The 15,631-nt window shown below is 38.0% G+C and overlaps 1 protein-coding gene across 4 annotated transcripts in view; it reads left to right on the top strand.

Annotated features, from left to right (window-relative positions):
• PPP4R1 (protein phosphatase 4 regulatory subunit 1) overlaps positions 1-15,631 on the top strand; it is an 82,893-nt gene that overhangs the window by 43,824 nt on the left and 23,438 nt on the right. For all 4 annotated transcript variants that reach the window (XM_006262859.4, XM_014606681.3, XM_059724246.1 and 1 more), the window contains 6 exons: positions 2,614-2,720; positions 9,201-9,343; positions 10,307-10,453; positions 12,396-12,503; positions 13,289-13,354; positions 14,678-14,836. In XM_006262859.4, the coding sequence (XP_006262921.1) occupies positions 2,614-2,720; positions 9,201-9,343; positions 10,307-10,453; positions 12,396-12,503; positions 13,289-13,354; positions 14,678-14,836 (730 nt within the window). The remainder of the gene's footprint in view (positions 1-2,613; positions 2,721-9,200; positions 9,344-10,306; positions 10,454-12,395; positions 12,504-13,288; positions 13,355-14,677; positions 14,837-15,631) is intronic.

Genomic DNA, 15,631 nt, shown 5'->3' with positions numbered 1-15,631 from the left:
TTTGGGGTGGCTATCGCGCAGCTAAGCCTGCCCTGCCCTGCCCTGCTTCTGCCCACAGAGCAGCTCCTTCATAGCTCCCCCCACTGGGAAGAGGCTGGCTCTGTCCCTGCAGCTGGCCTAGGCTCTGGGTAGCTGCTGCCAGCCATGGAGCTTGGGCTGCTTGCAGCAGGGCTTGCAGCCTCCCAGCCGCCTGCTGGGGGGCAGCCCGTGCTCTATGGCTGGCAGCAGCTGCTCAGAGCCCAGGCCAGCTGTGGTATGCCGAGCAAAATGGCCTCATGTGTATGGCACATGTGCCAGGGGTTGCTGATCCGTGTGATAGGGAAAGCCTGAGAAGGTGCAGGGGCGAGGACAAGTGGAGGTTGGTTTCGCTCAACACTGGATGCACACTACTATCTGCATCTGACCGGTAGTGTGGTCTTCTGTCTTACTACTGATGTCTATGAAACCTCTGTGTTGACTCCAGAAGCAGAGCTGATGATGGTGTTGTCAAATCATTGGAGGATATGTTTCCATACTGGAAATTACATTGGAACAAAAATGGATTCTGGTACAGAGTTCCTTGTGCTTTTGTGCGACTCTTAAAGGAAACCTGCTTCTTCCCTTCTCTATCTGAATGTGCTTCATTATAAAATTTTGCTCAAGTTGAAACTTGGCCTGGGTGGGGACATGAAGTTTTACCTTCACCATAGGCTGAAACTTATAAAAGGCAAAGATTAGCTGTAGTTTGTAAGAAATATATTTTTATGCATATCTGAAGAGTTGTTTTTTAATTAATGTGATTACTTTCGGTACAGTAGAAATTTTCTACTTTTGACTTGTGAATGTTGTCGCTTTATTCATATAATGTGCCTGTTTTTTCATGACTTCAATTAAATGACTTGCAGGGTTCTTAACGCTTTGCATATGCCAGAAACACAAGGCATTTTGGGCACTTGCATGTGAGCCACAATTTTAATGAACATGTTGGAGTTGCGTTCACAGATGCTCTTTATGATGGCACTGCAATTTGCCAACAATGCTTGTGCTATGCTAGGGTTACCATACGTCCAGTTTTTCTCAGACATGTCATCTTTTTGGGCCCCTCCACCTCCCTCCAGGTGTTTTTTTTTTTTTTTTAAATATCAGCAAAAGTCCAAGATTTTGCTCTGCCTCTGCTTTCCTGGCACTTCCTGGCTTGCCCCAGCAAGGAACTGCTTGGGACTGGGGGTAGCGGGAGAGGGGCATCACGTGCATTTGTTCGCAAGCTCTTGCAGCTGTAGGCAGGTAAGACCAGGGCTTGGGGGGGGGGGGGGAGGTGTGTGTGTTCAAGGGGGGTGGTTGCCTGCTGGGTTGGGAGTGAAGGGCGCTAGTATGGCTTTGAGGGGCAGGGTACTGTGGTTTGGGAGTGAGGGGCAGCAGCAGGGATGGGGGGGCTGTGGTTTGGGTGTCAGGGGCAGAGGCAGGACATGGGTGTATCACCCCCCCCATCATATTCCCCCCACCCCCACAGGTGTCCTCTTTTTTGAAACTGGAGATATGGTAACCCTGTGCTATGCCTACTTTCTAATACTGCTTATTAGTCCATTCTAGCTGGACATTCATCCTTTGCTGATTAAATGATGTGATGACTTGTCTGTGAAGGACCCACAGAAAGATCCATTAGCATGTAGGGGTACTTGCCTAGCCAGTCATATGGGAGCAGGTGTCTAGAGAATAGAGGTAGTCACAAAACTGGTGATTTCGGTTCTTTGCTTCACCTCCCCTCCCCCCCTTGTTTCATTGTCCAAATATTGAGCAAGATGGTTTTGGAGAGACAATCATGACAATATAGGCATCTGACAAAAGGAAAAGCTGATGGCTCAAATGATTACTGACTAGTTAATAACTATGATATCTGAAGACCGTATTTAGAACCACCCATAGCACTAACAGGTTACAGTTCTGATTAGAACATGTTGTGGATGGGAACTAGTCCTCTACATTTCTCTTATAGTTAATGGTTCCAATATCAATTTGACTTGTTATCCTTAGACAAATTTCACATAAATTAAAAATTGTAAAGATGGTTTTGATTTACCTGAATGTCATACTTGTTTTCTATATGAACAGCTGCACATGTGCTGTTTTCACAGTGCTTGTGTATATATATATGGCTTAGATAGGCGTGGAAGAAGGAAGTTTGGTTTTTTTGTGGCTTACCTTTTTGTTTTGAATATAATCAGTTGGAGTTCTCATATTGTCATATGTGAAAATAAGACCATAGTTTCATACAAAAATGATTAACACTGACAGTATTGCCTTGGTTTTCCTCATCTTAGTAAGTAATTCATAGTTGGATGGAAACCTAATGTTGACTACTCTTCCAAAGATAGAGTAATTGTAGTCTTGCCCGTGTAAACTGAAAGTATAGACTCTCAATGTTTATTGATGTTTTTACATTTAATGTCCACTTAGCTATTTATTATAGCTCCTGAAAATCCTTCAGTATTCCTAAAGCTATTTCAGTTAACATTATTAACTATTTAAATTCATTTTCCAGTGTTGCTAAGAGACTTCTCAGCCCTCAAATGTTGACTAAACAAAACTGGACCATTGTTTCTTCCAAAAACTGATATTTATTCTCTCCTTAACTAGGCAAATGGTGGCTCGAAGTTTGCTGGATACTTTGAAAGAAGTCAGTGATGATGAAAGAGATTGTATTGCTGTGTTGGAGAGAATCAGCAGGTTGGCTGATGATTCAGGTATGAAGTATGAAATATTGTGAAAAATATTTGATGTTGTATTAAAAATGGAAAAATTCAATTAGATTTGTTTAAAACTTTTCCCACCATTTTATATCCTCTTTGGGGGACTAGTTAGTCTTATACAGGGGGATACAGTAAAGGTTAACTGTTTAGAAATCAATAATACCACAATTAATATTTCAAGAGAGCACAGGAATTAGTGATCCTTCTAATCAAACGCCCTGGCTTGTACAGTGGTCAGTAATGGCTACTTTCTCAGAGGAAACCTATAGTCTACATCAAAATAATTTGTACCCCCAGGGAGGTTTTCTCCTAATCCCAGTGGTTCTTGTACCTGGCTTTTGTTCTGAAGTACGAGAGATTCTGTTCTTCCTCAAATTCTTACTACCATATTTACAAGACAGTTTCCCAATGATTAGAGTTTATATATGGAAAATTTATAAATCTGGTATAATTTTCCAGATATAGAATCTAATTATTGGAGGTTTGTTTTGAATTTACCCCCCTGTCCACTGCTACAGTGGAGAAAATAAATCTCTGTGGGCAGGTAGTCCCTTTGCCCTCTGGCCCCACCCCAGCTTCTTCTCCTTGTAGTCCTTTTTGCTTTCTTATTGTCAGACCCTGCTTTCCCTGAGCACATAGAAGTGAGGGGCAAATCTGAAAAAGCTGACCTTAAATAAACATAGCTGTAATAATTTACATGTAGTACCCATAGATTTAGTTCACTCTGATTGGACACATTTTACCTTTTTTTTTTTTTTTTTAAACTGCTGCAAGTTTTAGCACAGGTTCTCCATAAACGCACGTTAAAGTAGCACTTTGGCATGTATCTTTTATATAGTACAAACTATACAGCATAGTTTAATGGCATCCGTTCATCAGGGAGTGATGATGGATACAGAGGTAATGAACAGTGACTAGAAAGGGCGTGTGTATGACATATTTTTACAAAAAAAAGGGTTCCAGCATTTTTGACACCAGGGGAGAGTGTCTGAACTTGCTGTGGCCTCTCTGAATGATGGCCTGGTAATGCAGTACTTCTGGGCCTGATGCTTGTTCTCTCCTGGGGGAGCGACTGCCCTTTTTTAAGTACCATGAGAAAAAAAAAGGTTCCTATGAGCATGTTTTCCAATATGGGCCACGTACTTCATGTCATGCTCAGTGTTGGCTGTGTTTTATCAGCTTGCTAATTGTTTTCCATTGCTGAGCACATGCTGCTTTTAGCAGCAGTTCAAAGATAGACAGTGTATTTAATGTGATTTCCTTGTACATGAATAGAAGATGAGGGGCTTTTTTGCCCCCATGGTGATTGGGGGGGTGGAGAGGGGTTGGGTTGGGGGAGGAACCTTGTCTCGTATATGAGTAAATACAGTGATAGTTTACTTCTGTCCCTGCATATTATTGTTCCCAATACAAAGTGTCTGGTGCTGTTTTGGATCTTGTTAAACTCTGGATCTCATGGGTATTTAGTGGTAATGAGTTCCATAGACTAACTGCAGTTTGGTTTGGGAAAATGTTTTTGTACTGTTTTTTTTTAAATATATTGACAGGTGAACAGAAGTTTTATAGTCAAATGTATTTCTGCCTTGTGTTGATATATATTCTTATGGAACACAGTATAGTAGTCTTTAAATGCTTCACAACTGTTACCTTATCCCACCAACAGCCTTAAGGTGTGGAATGTGGTTCTCCCCTCCTTAAAGACAGGCTTGTGGAAAAGGTGTTGGAATAGGATTCAAGAAATCTGGGTAGATTACTTAGGTCTGTTACAGATTTATATATGAGCCTAGTTAAGTTACTTCTCTTCTCAGTCTTCAATATAGGCATAATGTTACTCCTCTGGCTCATCACTAAGTGCTCCTCTATTTTAACATTTTGCTAATATCTGGTATTTGGTTCTTCCGTCATTGGTCCAGGTTCAGCACATTCTCTCTGAAATACAGCTTGCTTTCTTCTATGGTTTATATGCTAAGTTTGGTAAAATTCTAACTGTATCTTGAGACAGTTCTTGCACATGCAGATTTAATATTACTCCCACCCATGCTCTTGGTAAGGCGCTGTTGTGGTTCTCAGTGCTGCAAATTCTGTACCTTATGTAAAGAAAAACAGATGGAGATGTATGCAGGAAGGAGGTTTAATGTGGTGTAGTGTTTTATCTCCATGCTACCTATTCATTCTTCAGCACATGTAAACTAAATGTTAAGTGTGTTTAAGGAGATAACTCTTTTTAAGTTAAAAAGTATTAATTCAGATTTATCAACATATTTTATGCAAGACCCCTTTAAATTGACAAGAGGTAACAAGAGTCATATGTACTGTGTTAATGCACCAAAAAGGACTACCAGTTAAGATAACATTAAATATCTGCAACCTGTCCAGTGCATTACAACACAAATCTCACAATATCCAAATACATTTGGCTTTATCTACTTTGGAGAAATTAACTTAATCTGCACCATCTGTATATTGGTCATTCTGGAATAGCTCTCCATTTTGGACATTCTATTCTAGATTAATTACTCTGCTTCCAAAACAAACCAAAATAATTATTCTGGCAAGACTACAGTGAAAGAGTTCAGTTCCCACATGATCACTTTCTTCTGGAGTATGTATATTGGTCAGTTTCCATTTTAAGATAACTAACGGTTATGGGTTTTGTAAAAGGAACAAAAAAAAGACTCCTCCTTTTTCTTCCAACATATAACTGACATGTGAATCTAATTCCTCATAATTGGACTTTAGTGCAATCTGAACCCAGACCCTAAGCAGGCTGATACATTTCCTATATATATTTAATGTTAAAGTCTAAATGGTTAAGTATGAAGTCACTGTGTGCATGGTTTATACAATGATATCAGCTGTGACAAAACTTGTGGAAGGAAGAGGAAACTTTTGGCAGCTGGGTAAAGAGCAGTTGAGATCTGTTTATGATGCCTTTTGCCTCTCATTTCAGCAATAGATTCTCATCTACTGGAGCTGTCCCTTTGGAATGGTCTCCTCTTACTTTCAGTCATTTCTCCCTATCTTTGAGTAGAGAACCCTATCACATTAGCCTCAAATGCTTATACCAAAATCCCAAACTGCATCCCACATTTCCTCAGGTAGCAAAGGTCTTACCTGTTAGCTGTCTCCCACTTGCCCAGCACAACTTCACCAAAACTTCACTGTCTTCAAGAGGAGGTTAGATAACCATCTAGCTGGGTCTTTAAGAGGAGGTTAGATAACCATCTAGCTGGGGTCATCTAGACCCAGCACTCTTTCCTGCCTATGCAGGGGGTCGGACTCGATGATCTATTGAGGTCCCTTCTGACCCTAACATCTATGAATCTATGAACTATCTGGCTTTTTATTTGAGTGATGAACCAAGCCCCACTCTCCCAGTTTTCCTTTGTTCTTTCAGTTTCTCCAAACTGTTTTTTCCAGTCTGTTCTTTTTCTTTATTCTTCTTCTGACCTTTCTCCCCTCTGTCTTTGGTTTTGATTAGGATTTCTTCCTTTGTGCTGCCTAGGTTGCAGCCAGTGGAATATTAAGGGTATAAGTAAGATAAACTTGTATGTTTTACTCCTGGTGCCTGGCCCAGTGCAGTTGGAAGAACCATTACAGGGCATGTTTGCTTTGGTCCCATAGCCTATTCTCAGTTACTCTGTGCACACACAGTCTGGTCAGCACCAGGCAATGTGAGGGAATGCAGCATGGCACTGGATCAGAGATGGGAACGGTGAGAGACTGTTGAAGTATGCTCACTGAAGAAGGCATCTTTGGTGTGTGGGCTTAGCGTTCCTTTTTAAGTAGCTGTATTCTGTGTAGTCTGCTGCTCAGTCTACAAACTGAAGCTTTCAGAGGCTTTTAACTTCTTCAGTTTTGAGCAGATTTTGACAGAGGTAGCAAAAGGCACTTCTCTGGCATAAAGGATGCCCCCAGCCAAATTCCATGAGAAAGCCAGAGCATATTAAAGAAATATGACCGGAATTTAACATATGTGAACCATTTATTTCCTTTAGCTTATGCATGAAAACAGCTGATTTTTTTTTTTTTGTCTGAAACTTTCCCAAAGGAATTCAGCCTGAAGGAGAATCCAGCATGTAATATTTCATACTAATAATGAGTTTGGTAAGGTTACACATAATGGAAAGCTGGGTCTTCCTAATAGGAAGTGTTGGATAACCTTAATAAACAGTACAGATAATTTCAAATCTAATACTACTTTTAAAAGCAAAGCAAAATCCCACATCCCTAGTATTAGCTCACATACCATATCCCATGCAAGTAAGACACTCGCCTTTTGGGTGTTTTTTGGGAAGGCAGAATGAAGAAGAAAAAAGATATTTTTTTTCCAGAGTTTTGACTGTGTAGCAGGGACAAAGTCTAACCTTCATCTCGCCCACCCTCCCCTTCCTTCTTGGGCAGTTGCTCCCCTCTCTTCCCTCCACCCCTTTCTCTCCCCTCCCTTCTTCCCCCCTGCCCCCCCCCAATCAAACTACAGTTTTCACCCTTTCACTGCTGAACTGTCAACAGCTTTTGTCTTCTCAGTCAAAATAGTCAAGTTGGCTAAATTTTTCTACCTTTACGATCATACGTGCCAAAATTGTGTTCTCAGTAAACTGAAGTTTAAGCTTTTTTTAGTGTTAATATTTATTTAATTCCACTCTGATTAAGAATTGAACGTGTTCAAAGGGCTTGTACTGGGATTTTATTTTTGGATGGATGCTTGAATGTACAATTTGTGGATTTCTACTCTGCTTTCTAATGCATAGAACAGCCAAGCAATTTGATTTATTTGGGGAATTTGTTAGTGCCTTATAAAAAGAACTCTTACAATATTTTCTACTTGATGCTTCATAAAATTAAATATATGTTACAAATAATGGAACAGGTTGGCAGAAATATAAATCTTAACATATTTACTCAAATCAAAGATGAGGTCCCCCCAGTCAACTTGGGGAGAGGGGTTGGTAAGAGAGCCCCTTTGTCTTGGATGATCTTCCAATAATTAGATACTTTACATTTTATAAATTTTCCAGATATAGACTTTAATTATTGTGGGGCATCTTAAATTGGAAGTCATCTTGGATTCCGGTAAATACAGTATTTCCTGCATTACCACACCATTATAACCCATGCTTGGAATGATTGTACAGCGCATTCTATTTGCTTTATTTCCATTCTGCTTAGATAGATCCCTCAACATAGTGGCTCGCGTTCTCTGTAAGGTGCGCGGCTGCGCAGGCACTCCTGGCAGTGTGGCATAAGCGCATCTGCGCAGCCATGCACGCCGCACAGCTTAGAGGGAACACTGATAGTAGCACATGTAGCAGAAGCTGCTGTCAAATAATCAGTGCCAATCAAGATTAGATGCAAATAGTCCATATTAGAAATAAATATAATTTTAATCTTTTTATAAAGGAATAAAGACTTTTTTTACAATCATTGGTTTAATAAATGTTGTTTGATTAGTATGTTAGTTGTTGTCTCAGAGGCTTTATTCACCTAACTCCTGAATTTATAGCAGGTACAGGCAGCAAAAATGGAACTCTGGAATAATATTGCATAGAAATATTTGTAATAGTCAAAATTACTGTAAGCTGAAGGCAATGAACTTTTTCATTTTTCAGGGCCATAAATAATTTGTTCTGTAACATCAGCTAAAAGTATCAGCAAGTTCCAAATGACAGAACTTGTACAATGTTCAGGCTTGAAATAGGTTGTTTCCTGGGCTTGTGATAAAGGCCTGCTGTCTATTTAAATAAGAATGTGCAGAACATCCCATTTAGATTCAACTCAGGTGTACATTTCATCCTTGTAGATACCTGGGTTCACTCAGGTAGTGATTTGTTTCCTTCACAGAAATTGCATTAGTATTCCTTTAAAAGTTGCATATTTTAATATGAAAATATATTCTAAATGGAAAACTTTGGTGACTCAGTTGCATGTTTCCATATTTAATATATCAGTTTCAAGTATGAATAAATATTGAAGCTGACAAAATTCATAAAAAAAAAAAATCAAGTTAACTAATGGAAAAAATGAAATACCCTAAGGAACATACGTGATTATCCCAAGATGCTTTACTGAGCAGGGTTCCTCTTCAAAATTTGCAGCCTGTCAAGTGTTCCTTTTCTTTCATCTTGGTGACAAGGGTGTTGCAGGTATCAAGGTTGTCCTCTTTCTCAAATAGTTCCCCTCTACTCTGTGATTAATGTGGAATAGGGCTGGTTCTTAAGTGTTGAAATTTCTGTGCATGAATGTTTTAAGTGTTTAGCCTCTGTTCTCATCCTGACAGTCTTAAGTGCTGGCAAGAAGTGCAGATAAAACTGTGTCATGGGTTGCAGAAGAACAGTATTCTGTTAAACCAGTTTTAACATAAAGGGATTAGAATGTAATTCATTTATTTAAAATGGTGAAGAGATTAATTTAACCATTGAAGCATGATTGCCTAAATAGTGCTTTTTTATTTTGTCATTCTGCTTTATTTAACAGAACCAACTGTGAGAGCAGAGCTGATGGAGCAGGTGCCTCATATTGCTATGTTCTGTCAAGAAAACAGGCCATCAATCCCCTATGCTTTTTCCAAATACTTGTTGCCTATTGTGGTAAGATACCTCGCAGACCAGAATAACCAGGTAAGAGTCCGTTATACATAGAATATGGATACTTTTTCTGACTTACTATATATTTACACTTTGGAGCAAATACAGTTTTGAGGAATGTGGAATTTGATTGAGAGAGGCTTTGGGGTTTTTTTTAATAATAGGATCGTAAGTTGGCCTTTGGTATCTTAGTGCCAGGGCACAGGTACACAAATAAACACTCTTATTTTTATAGGCCTATATACTGTAAAAGCATCAAAAGAAGGGAAGAAGCAAAACGGAAGTGTGAAATGTAATTCGTAGAAATTAAGACCAGAAGAGAACATGATCTCATCATCTAGTTTGAGCACTTACAATGTAGGCCATAGACTCTCACCATCATTTCTAGGTCAAGCCCATAGTGAACAGCCCTGGGATGATGTAATTAGAAACAGCCTAGCTGAATTATTCTTCCCCTGCTTGCAGTTCCCTTTTTAAAACTGTTGGTTAATAATTTTTAGACACTTTATATTAAAATTGATGCAGATCAAAATGCTACTGTTATCAGTCTCATGTAAAACTAAATTAAATGGCTTACAAAATTCTCAATGTATTTAATGTCAGCATATTACTACTTACATTTTTGCTTGATAGCTCATCAACAAGATGATTTGTTTGGCAAGTTGTCTTCCATAAAACAGAGTTGATTTGCTTTAATTATGTTATCATTCTTGAATTGTTTACTGAATCATCAGCCTTTTTGTCTTTCATAAAGTGTATGGGTACAGTCTTGCAATATATGTATCATTGCATTAATTTAAAGTAATGAATGTATCTGGGGGTTGACTTTATTTTAAATGTTATAATTTGCAGGAGGACTTAATATGCATACACCATAGTCTTCACCTAGTGCTAGGAACAGTATATGGATGTAGATGCAGACTTTACTATGCATCTAAAAGAAATAATCTACTTTACATTTTTTCTTTTTTGCTTTGTGGCTTTTTTCTGTAATAGGTGAGAAAAACAAGCCAGGCAGCATTACTCGTTTTGTTGGAACAAGAACTTATTGAGAGGTATGATGTGGAGACCAAAGTGTGCCCAGTTCTTATAGAATTGACGGCCCCAGACAGCAATGATGATGTGAAGACTGAGGCAGTCGCTGTAAGTAAATCAGTGCAACTGCACTAGTAAGTCTAAGGATTGAGATCACGCTGATATTATGTAGGTGTATAAGCATTTCAAAGACACTCCTCACTATGGTGCCTGAGAGATTCAGATGGATGTCAGTAAACTAACCTATAGTATTATCTGCACTATCTGACACCTAATCAAGGTCATGATTCAAATAAACTCCTTGCACATTCCCTAAAAGAAGAAAGTTCCAATAGGGCAAAACCATTCAGGAGATTAGTACTGCTACCTGGTAATGTTCCTGCTAGTTTGGGCTCTTGCTTTAATGTCCTGTGTCACTTGCTTGTGTTTGTACTGTTCCCTTTTCAGTGGAAAGTTCTTGGTACTGGGATTTTACTGACCTTTGCCTTGCGAGTTTGTTTTCTGTCCCACTACATCCATCTCTGGCTCTGCATAATTCTCAAAGATCATCTTGAATAAGTTCTATTATGTGAAATCTATGGTATTGAATGGACAAAATTAATTTAGTTGTTTGACCTGGGAATATGTACACTTACTAAAGTTTTAAAATTATGAATATTTTTGAAAAATAAAAGAATGATTGATTAAGTCATCTGACAAGTTAATGAAATGCTGGATATAGTAAAAAGGCTCACCTTCTGTTAAGTGCATTGTAAACCTTTCCATTCTACTTTAACCATTTTTTATTCATGTGCGGGAAGGGTTCTTATTAAACTGTTATTTAACCTTTAGCACCTAAAGCCAGGTTAGTGGTTGTTTTCCTAGACACTATACTTGACATCCTTTTTTAAGCTTTAAATTTAAAAGTAAAGAGATGACAGAGAGGAGTAGCAAGAGTGAGAATAAAGTTAAAGCACTAAATTATTTTACAAAAAATTTTCATTGCATTGAAGTTGCAATTTCTTTTTGATTATCAGAAGTTTCCATCTTGAGCATCAGAACATAGAAATTTGAAAACGATAGGTAGTTTATTTCTGAAGAATAGTTTATTTCATCAGTCTCCTAGGAGAGCTATTCAGCTGCCTCCATTTTTCTTAAGAAAAAAAAATTGTTAGAAATCAACAAATGACCTAAATATTAGAAGGAATTACCACTTTATTTTGCTTAAAACATTTTCTTTAACTTATAAAGGATATTACAGAGGCTAATATTCTTATAGTAAAAAATAGAATTTTAGAAATCTGTGTCAGTAAATATTGAATGTTCAAAGAGCTGTAGGAATAACTTGGTTGTGCTAAAAACATGGATGTGCTTGGTTTAAAATGTCAGAAAATTGCTTTTGAGCAGTGGAACATTTTAATGGAAATGGAGAATGAAGTCTCATATTTGACTGCTTTTTAAAGCCTAATTAATGTTGTACTTTTATACAGAATAGTACATGGTAGCGTGAATTAACCTCATTAAAGTTCTACCAGATTTGTTTAAGACTTTGGTGGTTTCTGCGATTTAGGCCTCTGATTTTTACATTATATTGGTCACATCTGCATGGGCACTAATGTGCTATAATTATGGTGCATTAAATTTAGTACCTACTTAATGTACTGTAATTGGCACTACCGTGCAGTAGCACTGGTGCACATTTTTCACATGACGATAGTGCACAGTAGAATAATTCTACTGCTCATTAGCCTGGCTTTTGCCATGACGTGCTGATGCACAGTAGAATTAGTCTACTGCACTTTCAGCATCTTGTAGACGTGCCCACTGGGGAAATACTCTTGTTTCTCCTATCCCCTATTGCAGTGTGATGCAGAGAAATAAATTGTTAAAACTACTTAGCGAATGCACAAATTTTTCAGTGTTTTTGATACAAGTAACAAAAAACAGAATTATGTGCATTAGGATGTAAGCTTGACTGTTACAGCAATTTTAATAATATAAAAGCATTATTGTTTATGCAAAATGAGATTGTTAGATAGGCATTCCTAATAAATGCTTTCTTTGTCATTAGATAATGTGCAAAATGGCTTCCATGGTGGGGAAAGACATCACAGAGAGACTCATTCTTCCTAGGTTTTGTGAGATGTGTTGTGATTGCAGAATGTTTCATGTTCGTAAGGTATCATTTTTCCCTGTTTGGTTTGATTAAGCTGCTGTTACTTTAATGTTCAAAGGTGAACCATCAGCCACCTTTTGTGTGAATTTTTTCCAGTTATTATTTGTATACCTAGAATAACTAACAGAATGAAAGTTACAGGGCTCCAGGTGGTTTAGAGATCTTCAGCTGTGAAATGTGCTGCAGAACTGCATTTCAGAATCTTTAATATCATTTAAAAAAATGCCTGGTCCTCATGTTTGTGGAGGTAACCTTGAAAACATGCACCAAGCATAAACAGATTTGATATCATCTGCCTGAGCTGTAGTTTCCTTTTTGTAGATAGGAGGAGAGGAATGAGGAGTTATTCAGGAAAATGGACAAATAACCTAGAGGTATCATGGAATTTAAGCATTGCTGCTATGTAATTGGTTCTGTTCTGCAACAGAGAATCTAATGTTAGAATAAAATCTTTTTGGTTTAACTGTGTGCATTTGATTGCTCTTTGATAGTACCTTTGTATTTAATTAGTTTCTTCAGGTGTTTGTGGGGGCTTTATAGAAGAAGGGCAAAAAGTACATTTTCAAATGCATAGGATTTTTTTGTTGTTTTATAACTGCTAAAATGGAGAGATGATTTGCTCTGATGTAGTTTCTAATTCTGCCTTTGTCTCACATTTTTAAACTGATTAGATTTCAGGTTTTCATGTTGAGTAACTTAAATCTGTAATATCTTACTGGCTATTACAGTACTTTTTCAAATTCAGTAAATCATATAATGTTATGTACTTCTCTAACTTTTATCTGCAGGTCTGTGCAGCCAATTTTGGAGATATCTGCAGTGTGGTTGGGCAGCAAGCTACTGAAGAAATGCTAGTAGGTCTTTTTATTCAGTTTTCATAATCTAAAACTATTAGGCTAATCATCACTAAGGTATCCTCTCTCACTTGGGGAGGTGATGATAGGGAGAACCTGCCTCTTCTAAACAGAGATACTTTAAGCTCATGTTAAAACAAAACAAAAACCATGGAGGATATACTGTATGTACAAGTGTGAAATTTTTAGACGATGTTATGAAATTAAAATTGGTCTGTTTTTTAGTACAAGGGTGGATGTCTTTCCTCACTGAGAGCTGTTTGGTAAAAATACAGTTTTTAGTTCCCAGATGTTTTCAGTTGTGGAGTTTTTTTAAAAAGCTGGGAATCTCTTCGGCTGTTGGAGAGTATATGTTTTTTTGCGCTCCCCTTATCTTTTATAAACAGCTGAATGACTCTTTTCTGAAACTTGTTGTTGTTTTGTTTGTTTTTATTGAAAAACCCCCACTTTTTAGTCTGAAACAAAATCTGGAAATTTCAGCCCCAAGGGAGACTTCTTCAGCACCTGAAACCCAGGGTTATAATGCACACAGTACCACTCTCTTCTCCACACCACAAGTGGTTATGATCTTAAGGTGAACTTTGTTACAAATACCTCAGCTGCACTTTCTTTGCAAACCATCTCTACTGGGATTGTTTCAACAATTTCAAACACCTAAGCAACTGCAAACAAATTCCAATGTTTATAAAACATCTAACAATAAAACTGCTTTCTTTACATCAAATGTGGGATTCCACATTTTCTCCCAGTTGCTCCTATAACGTGGTGCAAGGTGGATAATGACAGATTTTAAGGTCTGCTGCCTCACAGACCTTGTTTCTATTAGGAAATGGGAATATTTTATCATTAGAGTTTCCATGTTCTGAAGAAGTTCTCCCTTTGTTTCTAGTTGCCAATCTTGTCCTTTCCGGTATTTATTGACTAGAAAGTTGGCAGGCAAGTGTAATTTCATTGTACCTTTTAACATTACCTTTTCCCAAAGAAATTATGTACTGAAGAATTTTAAGGGCAGTTTACATTTTTATAGAGGGTGACTTATTCTGATGCAGAAGATGGGGGTAGGAAAGAAAAAACTCTGCAGCCAAAAAGATGTTTTGAATCTAGATATATGTTCTGCAGTGTACATCCCTAAAATCAATTTGAAGGGAACTGATTTAAGAAGGTAGTTACTACTGGCATATCCTTTTACAATAAAAAAATGAACAGATGCTGCCTTTAGCATCAGGATGAACCTTTGACAGAAAGTGATATGATAAAGGAGCAAGTAACCCCTCCACCCACCATAATGCCTACATAAAAGCTTATTTACCATGTTCTGTGTAGCTCCCAAGGTTTTTCCAGCTCTGTTCTGATAATGTCTGGGGAGTCCGGAAGGCTTGCGCTGAATGCTTCATGGCAGTTTCATGTGCAACATCACAAGAGGTCCGGCGGACAAAATTGTCAACTCTTTTTATTAATCTGATCAGTGACCCTTCACGATGGGTAAGAATTGTTTTATTTATTGATTATACTGTTAATTTTTCAGTTTGATACCCCATGTAAACCTTTTTCAAAAAGATATAGCTTGTTCATGTGTATGGTATAAAAAGAACAGTAGAGTGGTGGCTTTGCAGATAGCATATGCTCTAATTATACTAGAGTATAGCCTTCCTTCTATGTTGTAAAGTGTAATTATACCACTGAGGCAAGGTCTTTTGAGTTGCAGGCTTTCTTGCTATGCAGTCATCAGGACCATTGGAAAATTGCAGATGTAATTACATTGCACTCCATTAAATTTTTTTCCCCTAGCCTTGAAAATCCTCCCTTAAAATTTGTAACAAGGTTGTCAACAAGCAGAGTCTTATTTTCAGCGCCAGAGGGAAGTCTCACTGACCAGAAGCACTAACTCTTTGTCTTGAGCCAGTCAAGTATGATGAAAGATGTAGTAGAACTGCAGGCAGGAGAAACTTACTGGAAGGAGTAAGTTGGGGAGGAGGAATAATTGAAGGACAAGACATAATAGGTTGGAAAAGCAGACATTCCAAACTTATGGGTTCTCAGTGGATCAACTTGAATTAAATGATGATGTAAAATAGGTGCACTAAGATTTAATTCCGACTTTCTGATCCCTTCGGTTTTTCACTTGGCTTCCAAAATTATCTGCTTTAGGCATTTTAAAAAGTTGTGAATGACAGGATTAACCTCCATCACAAACCGTGTGGCAAAGTCTACAATTACCTGAGTTGACAGTTTTGTCTGACGCTGCATTTCACCCATCACTCCAACCTTTTTCACCTC

Source organism: Alligator mississippiensis, chromosome 3 (assembly GCF_030867095.1).
Source record: "Alligator mississippiensis isolate rAllMis1 chromosome 3, rAllMis1, whole genome shotgun sequence".
NCBI lineage: Eukaryota > Metazoa > Chordata > Crocodylia > Alligatoridae > Alligator > Alligator mississippiensis.
The sequence above is the reverse complement of the archived record's forward strand: the minus strand, read 5'-3'. Positions and strand labels throughout refer to the sequence as shown.